This window comes from Toxotes jaculatrix, chromosome 4 (assembly GCF_017976425.1).
Source record: "Toxotes jaculatrix isolate fToxJac2 chromosome 4, fToxJac2.pri, whole genome shotgun sequence".
NCBI classification, from domain to species: domain Eukaryota; kingdom Metazoa; phylum Chordata; class Actinopteri; family Toxotidae; genus Toxotes; species Toxotes jaculatrix.
In genome coordinates this window covers 16,674,494-16,689,471 of record NC_054397.1, presented here as the reverse complement: position 1 = coordinate 16,689,471, position 14,978 = coordinate 16,674,494, and the positions used below count along the sequence as shown (strand labels likewise).

Here is a 14,978-nt window from a genome sequence, read left to right as displayed (position 1 = left end):
TGACAGATGAATGTATGGACAATTTTGCGTGTGTATGTTTAGTCTTTCCTTGACTGATATCACCATGCACAATTATGGTATTGTGCAAAGTCTATGCCTGAATGCATCCTCTCCGAGCTCTCACTGTCTACATAAACAGACAATGCTTTTGTTTCCTCCTCTGACCTCCCACCACACACATACACCACCTCCAGCTATCCAACATGAACCCACCGTCCCCTTTGCCCCTCCATGTTTTGAATGGTGCGTCCATGGTTTGCGTGTAATCCTTTGTGCAGAATGTGACTTGATTCACAAAATACTTTTTGTCCATGGTGTAAAGACGCAGGGTCCCTATCTGGGCTTTGCTGATGTAAAGAGCAAGCTGGCCTGGGGCAATATAAATAAGGAGGGTTAAAAAAAAAAAAAAGCAACTCCTTCTTTGATCTCTCAACACCCACCGAAGACAGATCCATACATATTTTCTCTGTTGAAAAATAAGAAAAGACAGTATTACATGCTATCACAGATATTCTATGGCGAAAATGATTTCCTCAGCTTGGCCACTGGAAAAATGGAAAAACCTGATCAGCATTTTGTGACAGAAAACAGAAAAATCAGCTAGTTTTCATAGGAGTCCCAATCTCGCTGAGTGTCACACCCTCCCTCCTCCCATCCATCTGTGTGTGTGTCTTGCCCCCGGGGGCCTTTCAGCTCCAACATCAAGGGCGACCCCTTCGTTAATCTGTAGCTGGTAACCTCACTGTTGTCCCGAGTAAAGATCTCATGTTTTGGTTACTGACATGTGGACTGTTCATTTCCACACTATTCATCTACTGTACTCACTGTCCTTGTGACTGCTGCTGGTTTCCCATGTTGTTCAAAGCATGCCATTGTGAAGGAGGGATATGTTTTTTTTTTACTGATATTGCTGATCAAAACTTGCTCCCTCATTGTTTGTGAAAACCATAACAGGAATGAGAGTGACCCTATTAGCTAAAACCATTGCATGGAATTAGTCCTCACTGTGCTGATACAGACATAGTGACAAGTTATAATGGAAAAGTAGCGCATACCATGGGTTGTAGCGAGGCACTGATCACTGGATACAAACTTGAGAGCAATTTAATTTAATTTATTTTATTTTATTTAAATTAAGATATTACCACCCATGGAGCCATATCTAAATTAAGAAAAATACATATGGAGCCATAGCGTGCGACAGCTTTTTTCCTGCTCTCATATTCACGAGTTAAACACATTCCACATATATTGCAGACGAGCAATGGTGTGTTCAGTAGATCCCAGTCAATTTGTGCACGATGAATGCCGGCTTTTAAATGACCTTACAGCACCTGCCTGACAGCAGTGGAAAGTATATATAGTAAAATACTGTGCTTCAAAGTCGCAACTTTGAAGTACAGTCACTTGAGTATTTCCACTTTTTGCTACTTTACATTTCTATTCCAGATTGTAATAGTGTACTTTTTTCTCCACTACATTTATTTAACAGTTATTCGTTACTTTTCAGATGAACATTTTACATACCATTCATATCATATAACAAACGATGCACAGCACTCATGAATACATTTTTCAAAATTTCACCAACTACATCATTTACGTTTGATACTTTTAAACTTTGAATACAGGGCTTTTACTAGTATGGAGATTTATTATGTTGTGGTTTTCGTGCTTATACTTCAGTAAATGATTTGGGTATTTTACAACTGCTGCCTGAGTTATTCTTTAGTGAATCTGACTGCTCTGATGGCAGTTTGCGTTCATGTCTCTGTGTACTGGGAATGGCCACCTATTAACCCAGAGAACATCAGCCTTCCAGCATCATCATTACCGTAACAACGGTCTGTTCTCCAAACAGTCCTCATGCACAAACTGCAGTGTATAGATTACTGAGATGTAATTGCTAACTCTGATATGTCTGTGCCCTGCAGCAGATGTTTTCTGGGATTTGTCCAATAAGAACTCAGTGTGACACTGAGCCTGAACCAAGAGAAGACACCGCAAACAATCGAAGCAACACTGCTGATGAATGTTTTCAAGATATTTTTCCTTAAATCTACTAACGACTTGGTATGACTAATGCTTTCCTGCTCTAAATTTAGTTAGTATCCCTCTCCAGATGATTCTGTTCCCCCGAGTGCCACTTTGAGAGGAAATTCTCTAGAAATAGCCATTACCACAACCCATCAATTACTTTCAAGTGCAGGCGACTGTTTTACTCTTTTCTCCCACAGAGCATTAATGCTAATACTGGTCAGAATACTTAATATTTTACAATAAAAAAAAACAAAAAAAACAAAAAAAACAACAAAACAACCCAACATGATAAAAAGACTGCAACATCCTCTAATCACGTGTTAATCTCAAAACTGGATTACGTGAGAGTCTACATGCTACAAACTAAGTGCTGCCACAGGCTCATGCTTAATGAGATGCTAAAGCAAGAGCTGACATTAGTTTTCCCGTTGTATTCATTATATCATCTTTTAATTTCATACTTTCCCTGCAGCGCCAAGACAAACACCAATCAGTAGCCAAGCGGTTGTTTAATCACCTGCTCTGATCATAAACATCTGTTGTTTGCCTTAGAAATGACTGTGAGAGGAAACCGGCAAATCCACAAACAACATCTTAAAAATTAAATTCACCTGATTTTAGTTTTTTTTTTGTTTGCTTTTGCAAGCTTGGTTTCTTAAATTTCATAAGTACCTCAAGCCTCCTGGGAAAATGAGAAAGATGATTCAGGCAGGTGTTCACTGAGACGGAAAAATCAAAAGATATAAAACATGATTTATGGCCCTTGTTTCATTTAGCATCTATAAAGCAAAAAGGAACCCCCCCCCACCCCTTTGTAAATAAACCAATCTGAATACGACTCATCTCTGCCTCATTTGAGCTGCAAAAACCTTTTAGCTTTCACATTGTTCACCCAAAAGCACAGGCACACCGACGGCCCATTAGCTCACAGGACACACCATGTTACAGGTTCATTGCGTTAAGGAGTCATCATCAACAGCCCAGTGTAACGACACAGTCTCTCAATCAGTAACACATCTGTGCTGTTAACCATACGTCAGTAGTTGTACCCTGCAGTAAATCATTCCCTCATGTTATGACAATAACTTGACTTAGCTGATGAAATGCTCTGACCCTTGGTACAGAAAAACAGCATGTTTCAGAAATCCTGGTAATTAAAGGAATAAGCAATTTGTAAATCCATATGCTTATGAAATATTGAACCTGGGTGTTCAGTAATAACTAGTCAGTTTGCCTAAGGAAACAATGCTGGCCATGGAGACATATTACCATTGAAACAGATGAATAAATAGAAAGGAAGAAAATATTCAGAGTAGAGCTCATGTGATTTCAAAATGGGTGTGAACAGAGTTCCTCTGCTGCATTTATAATGGCCCTGTGTATATCTCTGCCTCGATATTTGAACATAATTTGCATGGTGGTGTAAATGCAACATGCAGCGGCCTGAAAATGATATCACGAATTCAGTCAGTGTAAAATCTGCGGGGTTACACGGATCCAGTTACAAATCTGCAGCCTACGAGAACAATAGCATAGAGAGAGGAGAGCTGTGGAGGAGCTGCAATCGTAGAGAGCTTGAACCGTGGCAGCCAGGTCATCGAGCTGCTCCCTGTTTCCATGTGTCAGCAGAGAAGATGAAGTGCAGTGCTGTGCACAGGCCAGGCCAGCACCAAAACAGTCCACCAGCAGGAGGGCCAGGTGCTACTTAAGCCTTAGGAGGGACAATATTGTATTTTAAAAATCAATCCCATTAAAACAAGATGTTAACTTTGACCACCTTTTGTGTGGAGGATACTGCTATTTAGCAAACACTGAGCCGAAGTGCAGAGAAGGAAAAAAAAGGTGCGATCTTCCAACTCAGACGCTGACAATTTTAAAGCCGAAACAGTGAGCCAGTTAACTGATTTATTGTTTAGTCATTTTGAGGCAAAAATGCCAAAATTCATGCAGTGTCTCAAATGTCAATATTTCCTAGTTTTCTTGGTCTTCAGTGATAGTTAATTCAGTATCTTTGGGTTCTGGACTGCAAGACATCTGAAGATATGAAATACGATGGGTATGTTTCTCTGTCTTTTTGACATTTTATTGACCAAACAATTAATTGAGCTATCGATAAAACAATCCTTTTTGATAGTTGTAGCCTTATGTAATTTTCATAATTTTGGACATTGACTGGGGGACCTGTGTTTTTCATGGACTTTCATCGAGTCAAAGGTTGCACCTGAGCCTGTCAGAGAATGGAACAGAAAAAGCATCTGAGGACTTTTCAAAAACTAAATGAAGCCTACAGAGTAACCAAATAAGACCAAATCTTTTACTTCTCAGATGCACTTACTGATGTGTTCAGGAAACTAGGGCTGCAACAATTGGTCGATTAAAAGATTAGTTGATCGACAGGAAATTAACTAGCAAGTATTTTGAATGTAAATTAATCATTTTGAGTCATCTTTTAACAAACAACTAAACTTCCTGGTTCCAGCTCCTTAACTGGGTATATTTACTGATACTGATACTTATTTTCTTGGTTTTCTATGGTAGTAAACTGAATATTGGGCTTTGGACAGTTAGTTGGACAAAACGGGACAGTTTAAGATGCCACCTTGGGCTTTAGGAAAATTTAGTTGATGTAATTAATTGATAAACTAATCAGACAATGAACCAAAAACGAAAACAATCATTTGTCGCTGTGTTGAAGCTGGAAATTAGAATTGCATTTAAAGAGATGCTGATCATATGTAACAAAAGCGCTCACATGTGACGACGATTGCCTAAACAAACTACGGTTACAGCTGCAGTTGATTAAAAAGTCATAATGCTCCTCTTTGATTATTCATCTCAGGTTTTCTTGCTGGATTAAACCACTAGTGGAGTCCATGTTAGATCTCACTGTAAAGCTCAGGACAAAGAAACAGCCATCACCTTTATTTACACTGTCTATCAAAGGCAAATCTTGTTTTAGGCGTGAAGGAAATCAGTCTGTCCATCCTTGTTATGACCTGGACACGTGGCTCCTGTTTGTCACCGACATCTCTGTTCTACGACCAAACACAGTGGCAGATTATAATAAACCTGGACAGCAGCAGGCAGACAAACTGTCCTGTACAGGGAGAAGGCTGCGAGATGATATCCCTCCTCCTGTTCTTGCTGGAGGCTACACACACATACACGCACACATTCAAATTCACGCACATACACACACAAGCGTACGCACAACTCTGAGACTGTTTGTCCTGACAACACTGTCCAGAGCCTATTAGCTTACCACTCTATCACACAGATGAATAATGTGTCAGTGGCAGCAGTAGTGAATGCAGAGGAAAAGGTTAGCTGGGATAAGCTGGGTGCTCTTGAGTGTCACAGATGTAGTTTGCAAGCTTTTGTGTGTGTGTGTGAGCATGTTGAGATCGGGGGATCAGATAAAGAAGAATTAGTTTCAAGGCTGCAGCACTTTAAAACAAGGTCGCCAGGATGTGAGAATCAGATACCTGTTTCCTTGCCAGTGAAATGTGTGAGGTGTCTTTTGCATGGTGAGTAGTTTACAGAGATAAGCCTGAAGATATTCTAATTGTATCTCATGTGAAGGTTTGATGAACACATTACTCAGTGGTACATGTCCTTAGTCATGGGGCATTTAAGCCATAATTACAATGAAAAGAGCAAGATAATTAAATCCTTGAATAACCCCCCAAACAAAAAAAGATGAGTGCTTCTATTTTGTGATTAGTCAGCGGTATCCTTAACTCTTCAACATTATAGCCCAAAAACTATGCCAGTTTCTTACTTATTAATCGCACTTGGGAGGTAAAAATGATATGTACTTGACCTAGATTTAAAGCACAGAGTCATTTAACTCAGTGGTTTTCAGTCCTGGTCCTCGGGGGTTTAGAGTATTACTGGTTTTCTGTCTTACAAGCTAGTCAAGCGTTTTTTTTGTTTAAAAGGATTTACCTGTACAGCCCTCTCTTGTTGGATGGATTCAGCAAAAACTGCTGGATTTGAGGTCAGAACAACACCAAAAACCACTGATTTAAATGAGAGTTTTCTCCAAGGTGACCAGCAAATGGGCAGGTAGAGGCCCAGTGTCCATGCTGTTTATCGGTGCCAGCTCAACAGATGTCTGGATAGAGACACACACACACACACACACACACAGGTGCACACAACACAGCAACCACTCTGCCATCCATCCAGAAGAAACCAGCTACGTATGAAAGATGAGAGTGGCTCCTGTAATCCTTTGTCCTGCACTTTCCTGCTCGAAGAGCCTGTAATCCTATTGACTGGGTTGTTTGGACATGACAGCTCATTATCCCGGTAAGACCCGGCCTGCTGCTGCTGCTGCTGCTTCAGGATGCCTGAACAACAGGCCTACACGCTCTGCAGTCGACTCGTGGCTCGGCTGCAGCAACATCTGTGGCCAAAATGACACATCATCCCCCCCTCTTTGCGGCACGAAATGTCCCGGCTTCCCACAACAACACGATTGTGTAACGACATTAAAAATGAGAACGGGACGCCGAGGAAACACATTATGGACATGGCAAGCAGCGGCGCGCTATGCCTTAGCAATAAATATGGTTTATAGGCTAATGAATGGGCCGTGTCTCCGCTGGCATGCTGTACAGTGGAATTTTACACTGAGATAAACGGAGCAGACGGATGAAGCTGCTGTTGATGGGGCCAGGACCATGGGTGTTTTTGTTACGTGGGTCTATTTTGTATTTACGTTGAACTGATACAAACTGATAAGCTCGTGGGCCCGTCACTACTCTCCACGCGACAACGCTGATATTCCATTTCAAAAATATACACATCAAATACACAAATAAAACCCAAAATGCTTACCTGGACTCCTTTTCCATAATCGGAGCCGTGCGTTTCGTCGTCGCTCCCTGACCAGTCCGTCGTAAATGTCACAACGTACGTTATCAGCTAATTAAAATCTTAATAGACCGCTGAGGACAAACACAGAGAGACCGTCCAACGCAGTGCCATCCTCCTGCCGCCGTCCAGCCGGGAGGCAGCGCCGAGTCGCACAGCTGCTAGCGAGCTTCTGCACACGGGGGAGTCTCGGGGTTGTGAGCTGAGCTAGAGAAGGAAAATCTTTCTGGAGGTATCCGCTAAAATAACCGTGACAGCCGTGCCGTGTAGCTTACGGTTCGAATGGGATGTGGTATTCTGTGGTAACGGCAGCATCAATCATTACGAGTAAATCACACAGAATGGCTGGCTTTCTGTGCCTTCTTCCCACGAGAAGCAGCGAACCAATCGCGTTGGAGAACGAGCCGTGATTGGCATATCGCGGACCAATAGCCTGCCCGGACTGCGGGATCCCTCTAGAAGGACAACAAAGTGAGCCAACCGCCGTAGAGCTTTATTCTGCGAGAAGGTGGGACTCGCAGGTGTCGTACAGCGGTGTCAGCTTTAACGGATTTATCGGTAAATGGCAACTGTTAATTATTTGACAAAAATGTTATGTATAATTTCAGTCAATCTCTGTTTCTGTGACTGATTATACCATAGCAACCAACTGTAGTTGTGTCATAACTAGAGTCATTTATTTTTTATTGCCATTTTCTACGCTATTTCTTCTAAAAAAATAATTAAGGCCCAATTTTAACTTCATTTACATCTTTCTTGTGGACATGAATTTTGGCATCCAACGAGTACAGCCGAATTTTGAAGTATCTGTTCCGTGTAAACTGACTTAAATTTGTCCTGAGATTAGCAGTACAGCCTGTTGCCATGGCTGGGTTAACCTCCCAGGGGACCCCAGAGTAAAAAGTTGTTGTTGGGCCCCATTGACCCTCACTGTACATGTCAGTTTTATTATTTCCACTAGCACCCAGAAACCAACCAGTACTCTGCAGAGCTGCAAAGATTAAGCTGATGATTTTATTAGTCACTTTGACTGAAAATTAATGATAACTAATTAATCATTTTAACTCATTTTAAAGCTAAAATTGCCATGTTCTGTGATAGTAAACCCTACATCTTTTTGACTCTTGCTGAGAAAAAAAAAACGGCAATTATATGTTCACCTGGGCTTCAGAGAATAATGATGGCGAGTTGTAAAGAAGTGGCATGAAACTGAAATATGCTAGAAAAGTATATGATAGATAGAATGAATTGTTTATTTGAGTGTTCTGCACCATGTCCCAGCCCACATAGCCTTATGAGACACTAGACAGCAACAAGAACTAGAGCCACATGAGAAATCACAATATAATTTAGGAGTAGACACAAAAAAATGACCAGTTTTGGTCATCCTTAAACTCTGCAATGTAACGTGTAAATCACAGAGCATTGCTTATTTTAGCAAGATTTTAGCAAGAAAAAAGCTATCATACAGTAGTCATTTTCAAGATGAGGTTTCTAAGGCATCCTGTTAAGGAAGAAAGAACCACGGCCACTACAATAACTCCTATATATAGGACCTATAGAAACCTTTATCTTTGACCAAGATGGGCCAGTTCCTAAATAAAGCACGCACAGAAAAATATACCTGTCCAACTTCAGTACCAGTGCTGTCAATACTGGAACACATTGCAGACATTAGATGCTGTGACAACCTATGCTGTGGAAAAATATATTCAGTTATAAACATTTGTTTGTCATTATGGGAAGTCAGTTATTTGTATTTTACACAAGACAATCAACAACAAATAACAGAAAATATTTGGTTGGTAAAATTTCATTTTGTACACTGTTTGTAATAGTACAAAGATGAATGTTCCGAGCCTATTTCTGAGGCCCCATACAACAAACGTGAGTATTCTATGTAGTACATTAAGCGCCATCTGTCATCTGGCCAGATATATTTACTTCATTGCCATCAAGGGGCCAAGTTAGATACCGCGGCTCTCCAGGCTTAGAGCTGTGTGGGAACATCGCACAGATACTAATAAACTGACAAATTAATATCTTCCATGGTTATAGTTTAATATGTGATTGTTCCTCATAGTGCTTACTAAGGTAGGATTACTAATGGATAAAGACATCATACTGTCTGAGCTATATCATTAAAACAACAGGAACAAAACTATCAGTGTAAACGTATTACAACATAATCCTTTTTACAGAAATAATATGGCCTAATTATATTAAACATCACACCGCTGACCCTTCATCATGACCTCTATGCTGCTGACCAATCGCATCTGTAGAAAACTCGACGCTGTTGTTTCTGTACAGGCGCTGCTGACCCGCGATTGATGCATTCAGGTATCGTGTCAAATACCGTAATTATGACTAATAGAATTTTGGACAGGACTATTTGGAAAGCTATGGAGATTTTTTTTCACTCTAGTGTTGCCCATAAGTTAATTTACGTGTCGAATAATCTGAAAGCCCTTTCACCTATTTATGTTAATAACGAATTTAACCATGTATGATTTTGATTTGATAGCCTGTCTAAATAAACCGCAGCTCAAGCCTCTGCCCTTTCCTGAAATGACATATAAAATAAAACAGTGTTGTATTAAGTTCATTGCGGGCTTTCTGTTGTTGTTAACCCGTAAAAACATCGTAACACGTTGTTTTATTACAGCTGTCGGTTCACAACGCTACGTCCGCGAGAGGTTTTCTTGAACACACCATACATGTGTGTTCACTGTGCCGTAAATACTTGCTAGCTTGCCTGCATCACGCATACAGACGTCGGTGGAACATAAAATATCACAGCAAGGTAATATCACGGTGTCTTTGTGCTTTTCATACCAGGTTTCGTCACTATGCAAACATCTTAGTAGTTATTACTGGATTTTTTTTTTTAACTTACTTTGTCGCAGGAGCTAAAGTTGGAGTTTCGATATTCCTTTCGGCAGCTAAGACGCTAGCCCGAATAACATTAGCTTCATTTTGATAGCAAATTCTTATTTGAGATAGAAATTTAGCTTTTTCAATAGTTGTGAATAATATTAATAGTTTTTGCAAGTCTGACTAACATCTGCCTAAAACACCACATACGTAGCGGTGCGATGTTTGTTAAGTCGGTTAAAAAGTAATTCGTGTGTCCCGTTCAGCTGCTAGCGGCTAGCTTGCTAACTAGCCGGTTTGAATGAAGGAGAAGGAAGAGAGGTCCACTGTTCATGAGTGCGCCGTCTCTGCCGGGTCACAAACCAGTCGGCTATCGTTTTGAGTCAGCGCAGTTTTAATAACTAAATGGTTCTTCATCAGGCTGGTTATGTAAGGCCGTTGCTGGTAAGAACTCATTCATTACGATATGGGGACTCCCAGTGTCCGGACAGGCTGCGGCCTGCTAACGGTGATCCTTGGACTTTGCTGCCAGCTGCTGCCCACTTAGATAATTTTCGAGACAGCCGATGACGTTTTTTGATCGTTGTAGCATCAAGTTAGCATCTGCATTTTCTTTTGCTAACTGAATTCAGTGAACAGTGAATTCAAAACACACAGTAAGGACGGGGATGAGTATGAGCAACAACATGACATTAACAGATATTATACCCTTTGAAGAATCTGACTACATTAATTTATCTAACAAATACTTTTAATTTTAATACCACTTGGTTCAATTATGTTTGCAGTATAAAGCAGTCTTTGACACAAGTTGTTTAAGTGGTGAGAACCCCTGATTTACATACTGTCCACACAGATGGCTGAGAACGACGTTGATAATGAACTTCTGGACTATGAGGAGGATGAGGAGCCCCAGGGAGCCCCCGAGAGTGGGATCCCAGCAAACAAGAAGGAAGTGAAGGGGTCCTACGTATCCATCCACAGCTCAGGCTTCAGAGACTTTCTCCTCAAACCGGAGTTGCTCCGTGCCATTGTCGACTGTGGTTTTGAGCATCCCTCAGAAGGTGACTGGCAGTCTTTGGTTGTTTGAAGGGCAAAACAAATTTCTGGACATAATCCCCAATTTTAAAATTACAGCTAGACACATGTAATTGAGACCAACGCCTTGGCAGAAACCCTTAGTTTTTCCTATGTTGTTGTTTTCACAACTCAATATTATATATTAATCTTGAAGTGTTTTTGAAAATTTCTCTCTTACAAGTGCCATTTGTCTTATTTACAGTCCAACATGAGTGTATTCCGCAAGCTATCCTGGGCATGGACATCCTGTGTCAGGCCAAGTCTGGTATGGGAAAGACAGCAGTGTTTGTACTGGCCACCCTGCAGCAGATAGAACCTGTGGATGGGCAGGTGAGGTTTCAAACAGCACTCAAATATTGGTAAAATATCCATAAAGCCCTGTAGAAAATCAGTGAAATCCTGGACTATTTAAACATGTTAGCTGGGATTCCAAAAGCACGAGACACACAACACAAGGACTAAGCAGTTAATAAAATGAATGTCCTCATTCCCTGTTTGCCAGGTGTCTGTCCTTGTGATGTGCCACACTCGAGAGTTGGCCTTCCAGATCAGCAAAGAGTATGAGCGCTTCTCCAAGTACATGCCCAGTGTCAAGGTGTCAGTGTTCTTTGGTGGCCTGGCCATCAAGAAGGATGAGGAAGTCCTGAAGAAGAACTGCCCTCACATTGTCGTGGGGACTCCAGGACGTACCCTGGCCCTCATCCGCAACAAGACCCTCAGTGTGAAGAACATAAAACACTTTGTGCTTGACGAGTGTGATAAGATGCTTGAGCAGCTGGGTGAGTAAGAGGAACACAAGAGTGCAGGGGAACTTTGATGAAGGACTCTGTTTAGTGTGTAACCAAACCAAATTAAAGTGAGTCAGTGAGGATTTAATGTGGTAATGGGTTGTCTATTAAATAATCTGTCATCTAGTTTACTGTCATCGAATAGTAAACATAGCATATTTTAAATTTAAACATCAACCTGAAAAATTTCTGCCTGACATTTATAGATAATGAGCAAGGTCATAGTTGTCTTATTTTTTGTATACAAAAAAAGATTGAAAGATTAAGTTTTGTCTTGTTGCTGCAGACATGAGACGCGATGTCCAGGAAATCTTCAGGCTGACACCCCATGAGAAGCAAGTTATGATGTTCAGTGCAACGCTAAGCAAGGAGGTCCGCCCTGTTTGCCGCAAGTTCATGCAGGATGTAAGTTATCAAGACTCACTGATGTTTCAAATTGAACCCACTTTGCTTGATTCAGCTAAACTTTTTTACTGCTTTGTTTATTTTAGCAGAAATGAAAGGAGCTTTAAGATGGGAAAATATAAGCTCTATCAATGTCCTATCTGTAATTGCAGTTATCGAGAGTCTCTCAGGCATTCTTGTTAGGTGAAATCCAAAAAACGAGATAGTGTAAGTAGTTAAGTATTTGTAGCGAAGCCCCTCATAGCTTTGCCCACTTGTGGCTGTCTGTGTCATAAGTGGCCATATCAGAGGGGGAAAGTGATCCTCCTCGGCAGATTTGGCTTTGTCAGGACAGTCGTTCTTCCTGGCTTTGCTGCAGTCCAGGAGAACAGGTTCAGCGAGCTGCCAGGCACAGTGCATTAATTAAAACTTGGTGCAATTTCAGAGAATTGTATGGAGCTGTAGAGTTGCCATAGGTTGAGTTCAGAGAGAGAGAGAGAGAAACTAACATTTGGCTCCTCTACCTTGCCGTGTAGCCGATGGAAGTGTTTGTGGATGACGAGACCAAGCTGACTCTCCATGGCTTACAGCAGTATTATTGCAAGTTGAAGGACAGTGAGAAGAACCGAAAGCTGTTCGACCTGCTCGATGTGCTCGAGTTCAACCAGGTACAGTTTGCAGTCATTTGAGATGATGAGTCAGAGTCAGTATTGTACATATTAAAGTATTTTAAATATATGTGAAAGGGCTTAATATTAAGAAATATACATGTTCAGCCTTGCACTTTAACCAATAATTAAAAAATTTTGTTTAGTTATGTTAGTTAAAGCTTGTCTATCTCATTAATGTCTTTGCCTTTCCCAGTAAAAATATGCCTCTTCTTTTGGTTAGGTGGTGATCTTTGTGAAGTCGGTGCATCGCTGTGTGGCTCTGTCTCAGCTGCTGGTGGAGCAGAACTTCCCTGCTATTGCCATTCACAGGGGCATGGCACAGGAAGAGAGGTAGATTATTTCCCTATTATAGTCAAATTTGTTCACACTCATTTTTAGCCTTTTTAGTATGACAATGCAGAAAACCGCATGCTACTGTACTGTAGTTTTTTTTTTATTTCTAAGGCTACAGTCACTGCTTAGATTTTAACATTAAAAAGTTTATCGGACAACATCAGCATTGTGTGCATTTGTGTGGACAATGAGATTATTTTACAGGCTGGCAGTTTCCATGCTTACCTTGCTTATTTGTTATCCTGTTGTTCCTCCCCCTCAGGTTATCCCGGTATCAGCAGTTTAAAGACTTCCAGCGGCGGATCTTGGTTGCAACCAACCTGTTTGGCAGAGGCATGGACATTGAGCGGGTCAACATTGTCTTCAACTACGACATGCCAGAAGATTCTGACACTTACCTTCACAGAGTCAGTCCAGCTACAATTTAATTTCATGTTATCCATATCAGAAATGTGTATATTTTCATTTTCAAAGCAAACAAAAATTACATACAGGGAGCTATTACTGCCGCTAGACATACCAGAATAATCCTGATTGGTTTATAAATGACATCTGTAAAGGACACGGAAACCTGCTTTATTGTGGGGGTTGTGTTTAGTGAATATTTTATAATCAGAGAATTGCAATCTAAAACATTTTCAAATTCATAATTACAAAATTTTCACCTTTGTCCATGGCAGGAAAGCATTTCTGTTTTCCTTCCCGCAAAGGCTGTTTTGAGCTCAACCTTTTTTTTTCTTTTTTTTTCTGTGTACCTCAGGTGGCCCGTGCTGGCAGGTTTGGGACCAAAGGACTGGCCGTCACCTTTGTGTCAGATGAGACAGATGCCAAGACCCTGAATGACGTCCAAGACCGCTTCGAGGTCAACGTAGCAGAGCTACCAGAGGAGATTGATATTTCCTCCTACAGTAAGTTGTCGCTTTTTTTTTTTTTTGAGTAATGCATTCATGTGTTTACACGTCTTCTCTTCATTCCCTTCATCTCTTCATTGTTGACATTGTGGATGCATTAAGGCTTTTTGCTCTTGTCACTGAGGAGAAAATGTAGAGGAGAGATGAAGCAGAAATCAAAGTGTGTTCACGTCAGAGACAGAGACCAGCAGCAGTTTCCAGAAGTTGAAGACACACCTGTACAGTGTTTAAAAACACTGGTTAACATAATCACAGATTATGACATGCATGTCAGCTTAAACTAGTCACATGACTGGGGCATTACATTCAGCTTAATGTGGTTAAAAACATGCATTATGACACAGAGCACATTACTGAGCATAAATACATTAAACATTTTGCAGGCTATGTATGAAGGTAGAAAACTGTCTTTTCTCCACCCTATGTAACAATCCTGCAATTTAAAATCTTTTTGTCTCTTTGCAGTTGAACAGTCCAGATGAGTCTGAAGTGTCTTTCAAGTGAAGATTGTGTGTGACCCTTGGTATTGCTGTATTTTGGTGGAGACAAAGAAAAAAGCTCAGCATTTTATTTTGAAGTCCCTTTTCCACCATATTTGTTGGCAAGTTCATAATGATAAAACTTTTTTCTTTTTTTTTTTTTTTTTAATTTTATCATGTCTTTGCAGGGTGCCTGTTTTAGTGTTTATCTTGTTAAAACCATGGATATATTGTTTTGGTTAAAGAAATAAAATTTTTATACCTCATTTGATGGTGTTGGATTTAATTTTGCACAATGTAAATATGTCAGATGTTACATGAAAGATTAAATTACACCCAGGAACATACAAGCTTTGTTGTCACTTTCGGCTGTAGGTAATTATTCTCACAAGCAGAGGGCACTATCATCATAGTTTGAATACACAGCCAATGTTTTCTCAAACAGTTGATGACTTCGACGTGGCTGCCAAGTAGGATAATTTGAAACTGAACAAGTTGAGTTAAAATAAAACCTCACATGAAACTTGAGTCCAG

General features: G+C 40.6%; 2 protein-coding genes across 2 annotated transcripts in view; one reads left to right on the top strand and one right to left on the bottom strand.

Annotated features, from left to right (window-relative positions):
- Positions 1 to 7,012, bottom strand: part of evi5l (ecotropic viral integration site 5 like) — a 34,986-nt gene extending 27,974 nt beyond the window's left edge. The window contains exon 1 of the mRNA XM_041035816.1: positions 6,886 to 7,012. The gene's annotated coding sequence lies outside the window, so the exon portion shown is untranslated. The remainder of the gene's footprint in view (positions 1 to 6,885) is intronic.
- A 2,635-nt stretch (positions 7,013 to 9,647) lies between these two features.
- LOC121180489 (ATP-dependent RNA helicase DDX39A-like) lies at positions 9,648 to 14,710 on the top strand. Its single transcript, XM_041035944.1, has 10 exons — positions 9,648 to 9,727; positions 10,655 to 10,862; positions 11,081 to 11,208; positions 11,381 to 11,657; positions 11,953 to 12,071; positions 12,587 to 12,718; positions 12,942 to 13,051; positions 13,317 to 13,461; positions 13,815 to 13,962; positions 14,431 to 14,710. The coding sequence occupies exons 2-10, from the start codon at positions 10,655 to 10,657 to the stop codon at positions 14,445 to 14,447; spliced, it is 1,284 nt and encodes a 427-aa protein (XP_040891878.1). The 5' UTR covers positions 9,648 to 9,727; the 3' UTR covers positions 14,448 to 14,710.
- Positions 14,711 to 14,978: the final 268 nt, after the last annotated feature.

What these genes read in the sequence shown, in the direction of transcription:
- LOC121180489 (XM_041035944.1), top strand. Translation starts at nt 10,655, where the DNA reads ATGGCTGAGAACGACGTTGATAATGAACTTCTGGACTATGAGGAGGAT. An exon ending in TTTTGAGCATCCCTCAGAAG is followed by an intron (nt 10,863 to 11,080) that starts GTGACTGGCAGT and finishes TCTTATTTACAG; the next exon opens with TCCAACATGAGTGTATTCCG. An exon ending in CTGACACTTACCTTCACAGA is followed by an intron (nt 13,462 to 13,814) that starts GTCAGTCCAGCT and finishes TGTGTACCTCAG; the next exon opens with GTGGCCCGTGCTGGCAGGTT.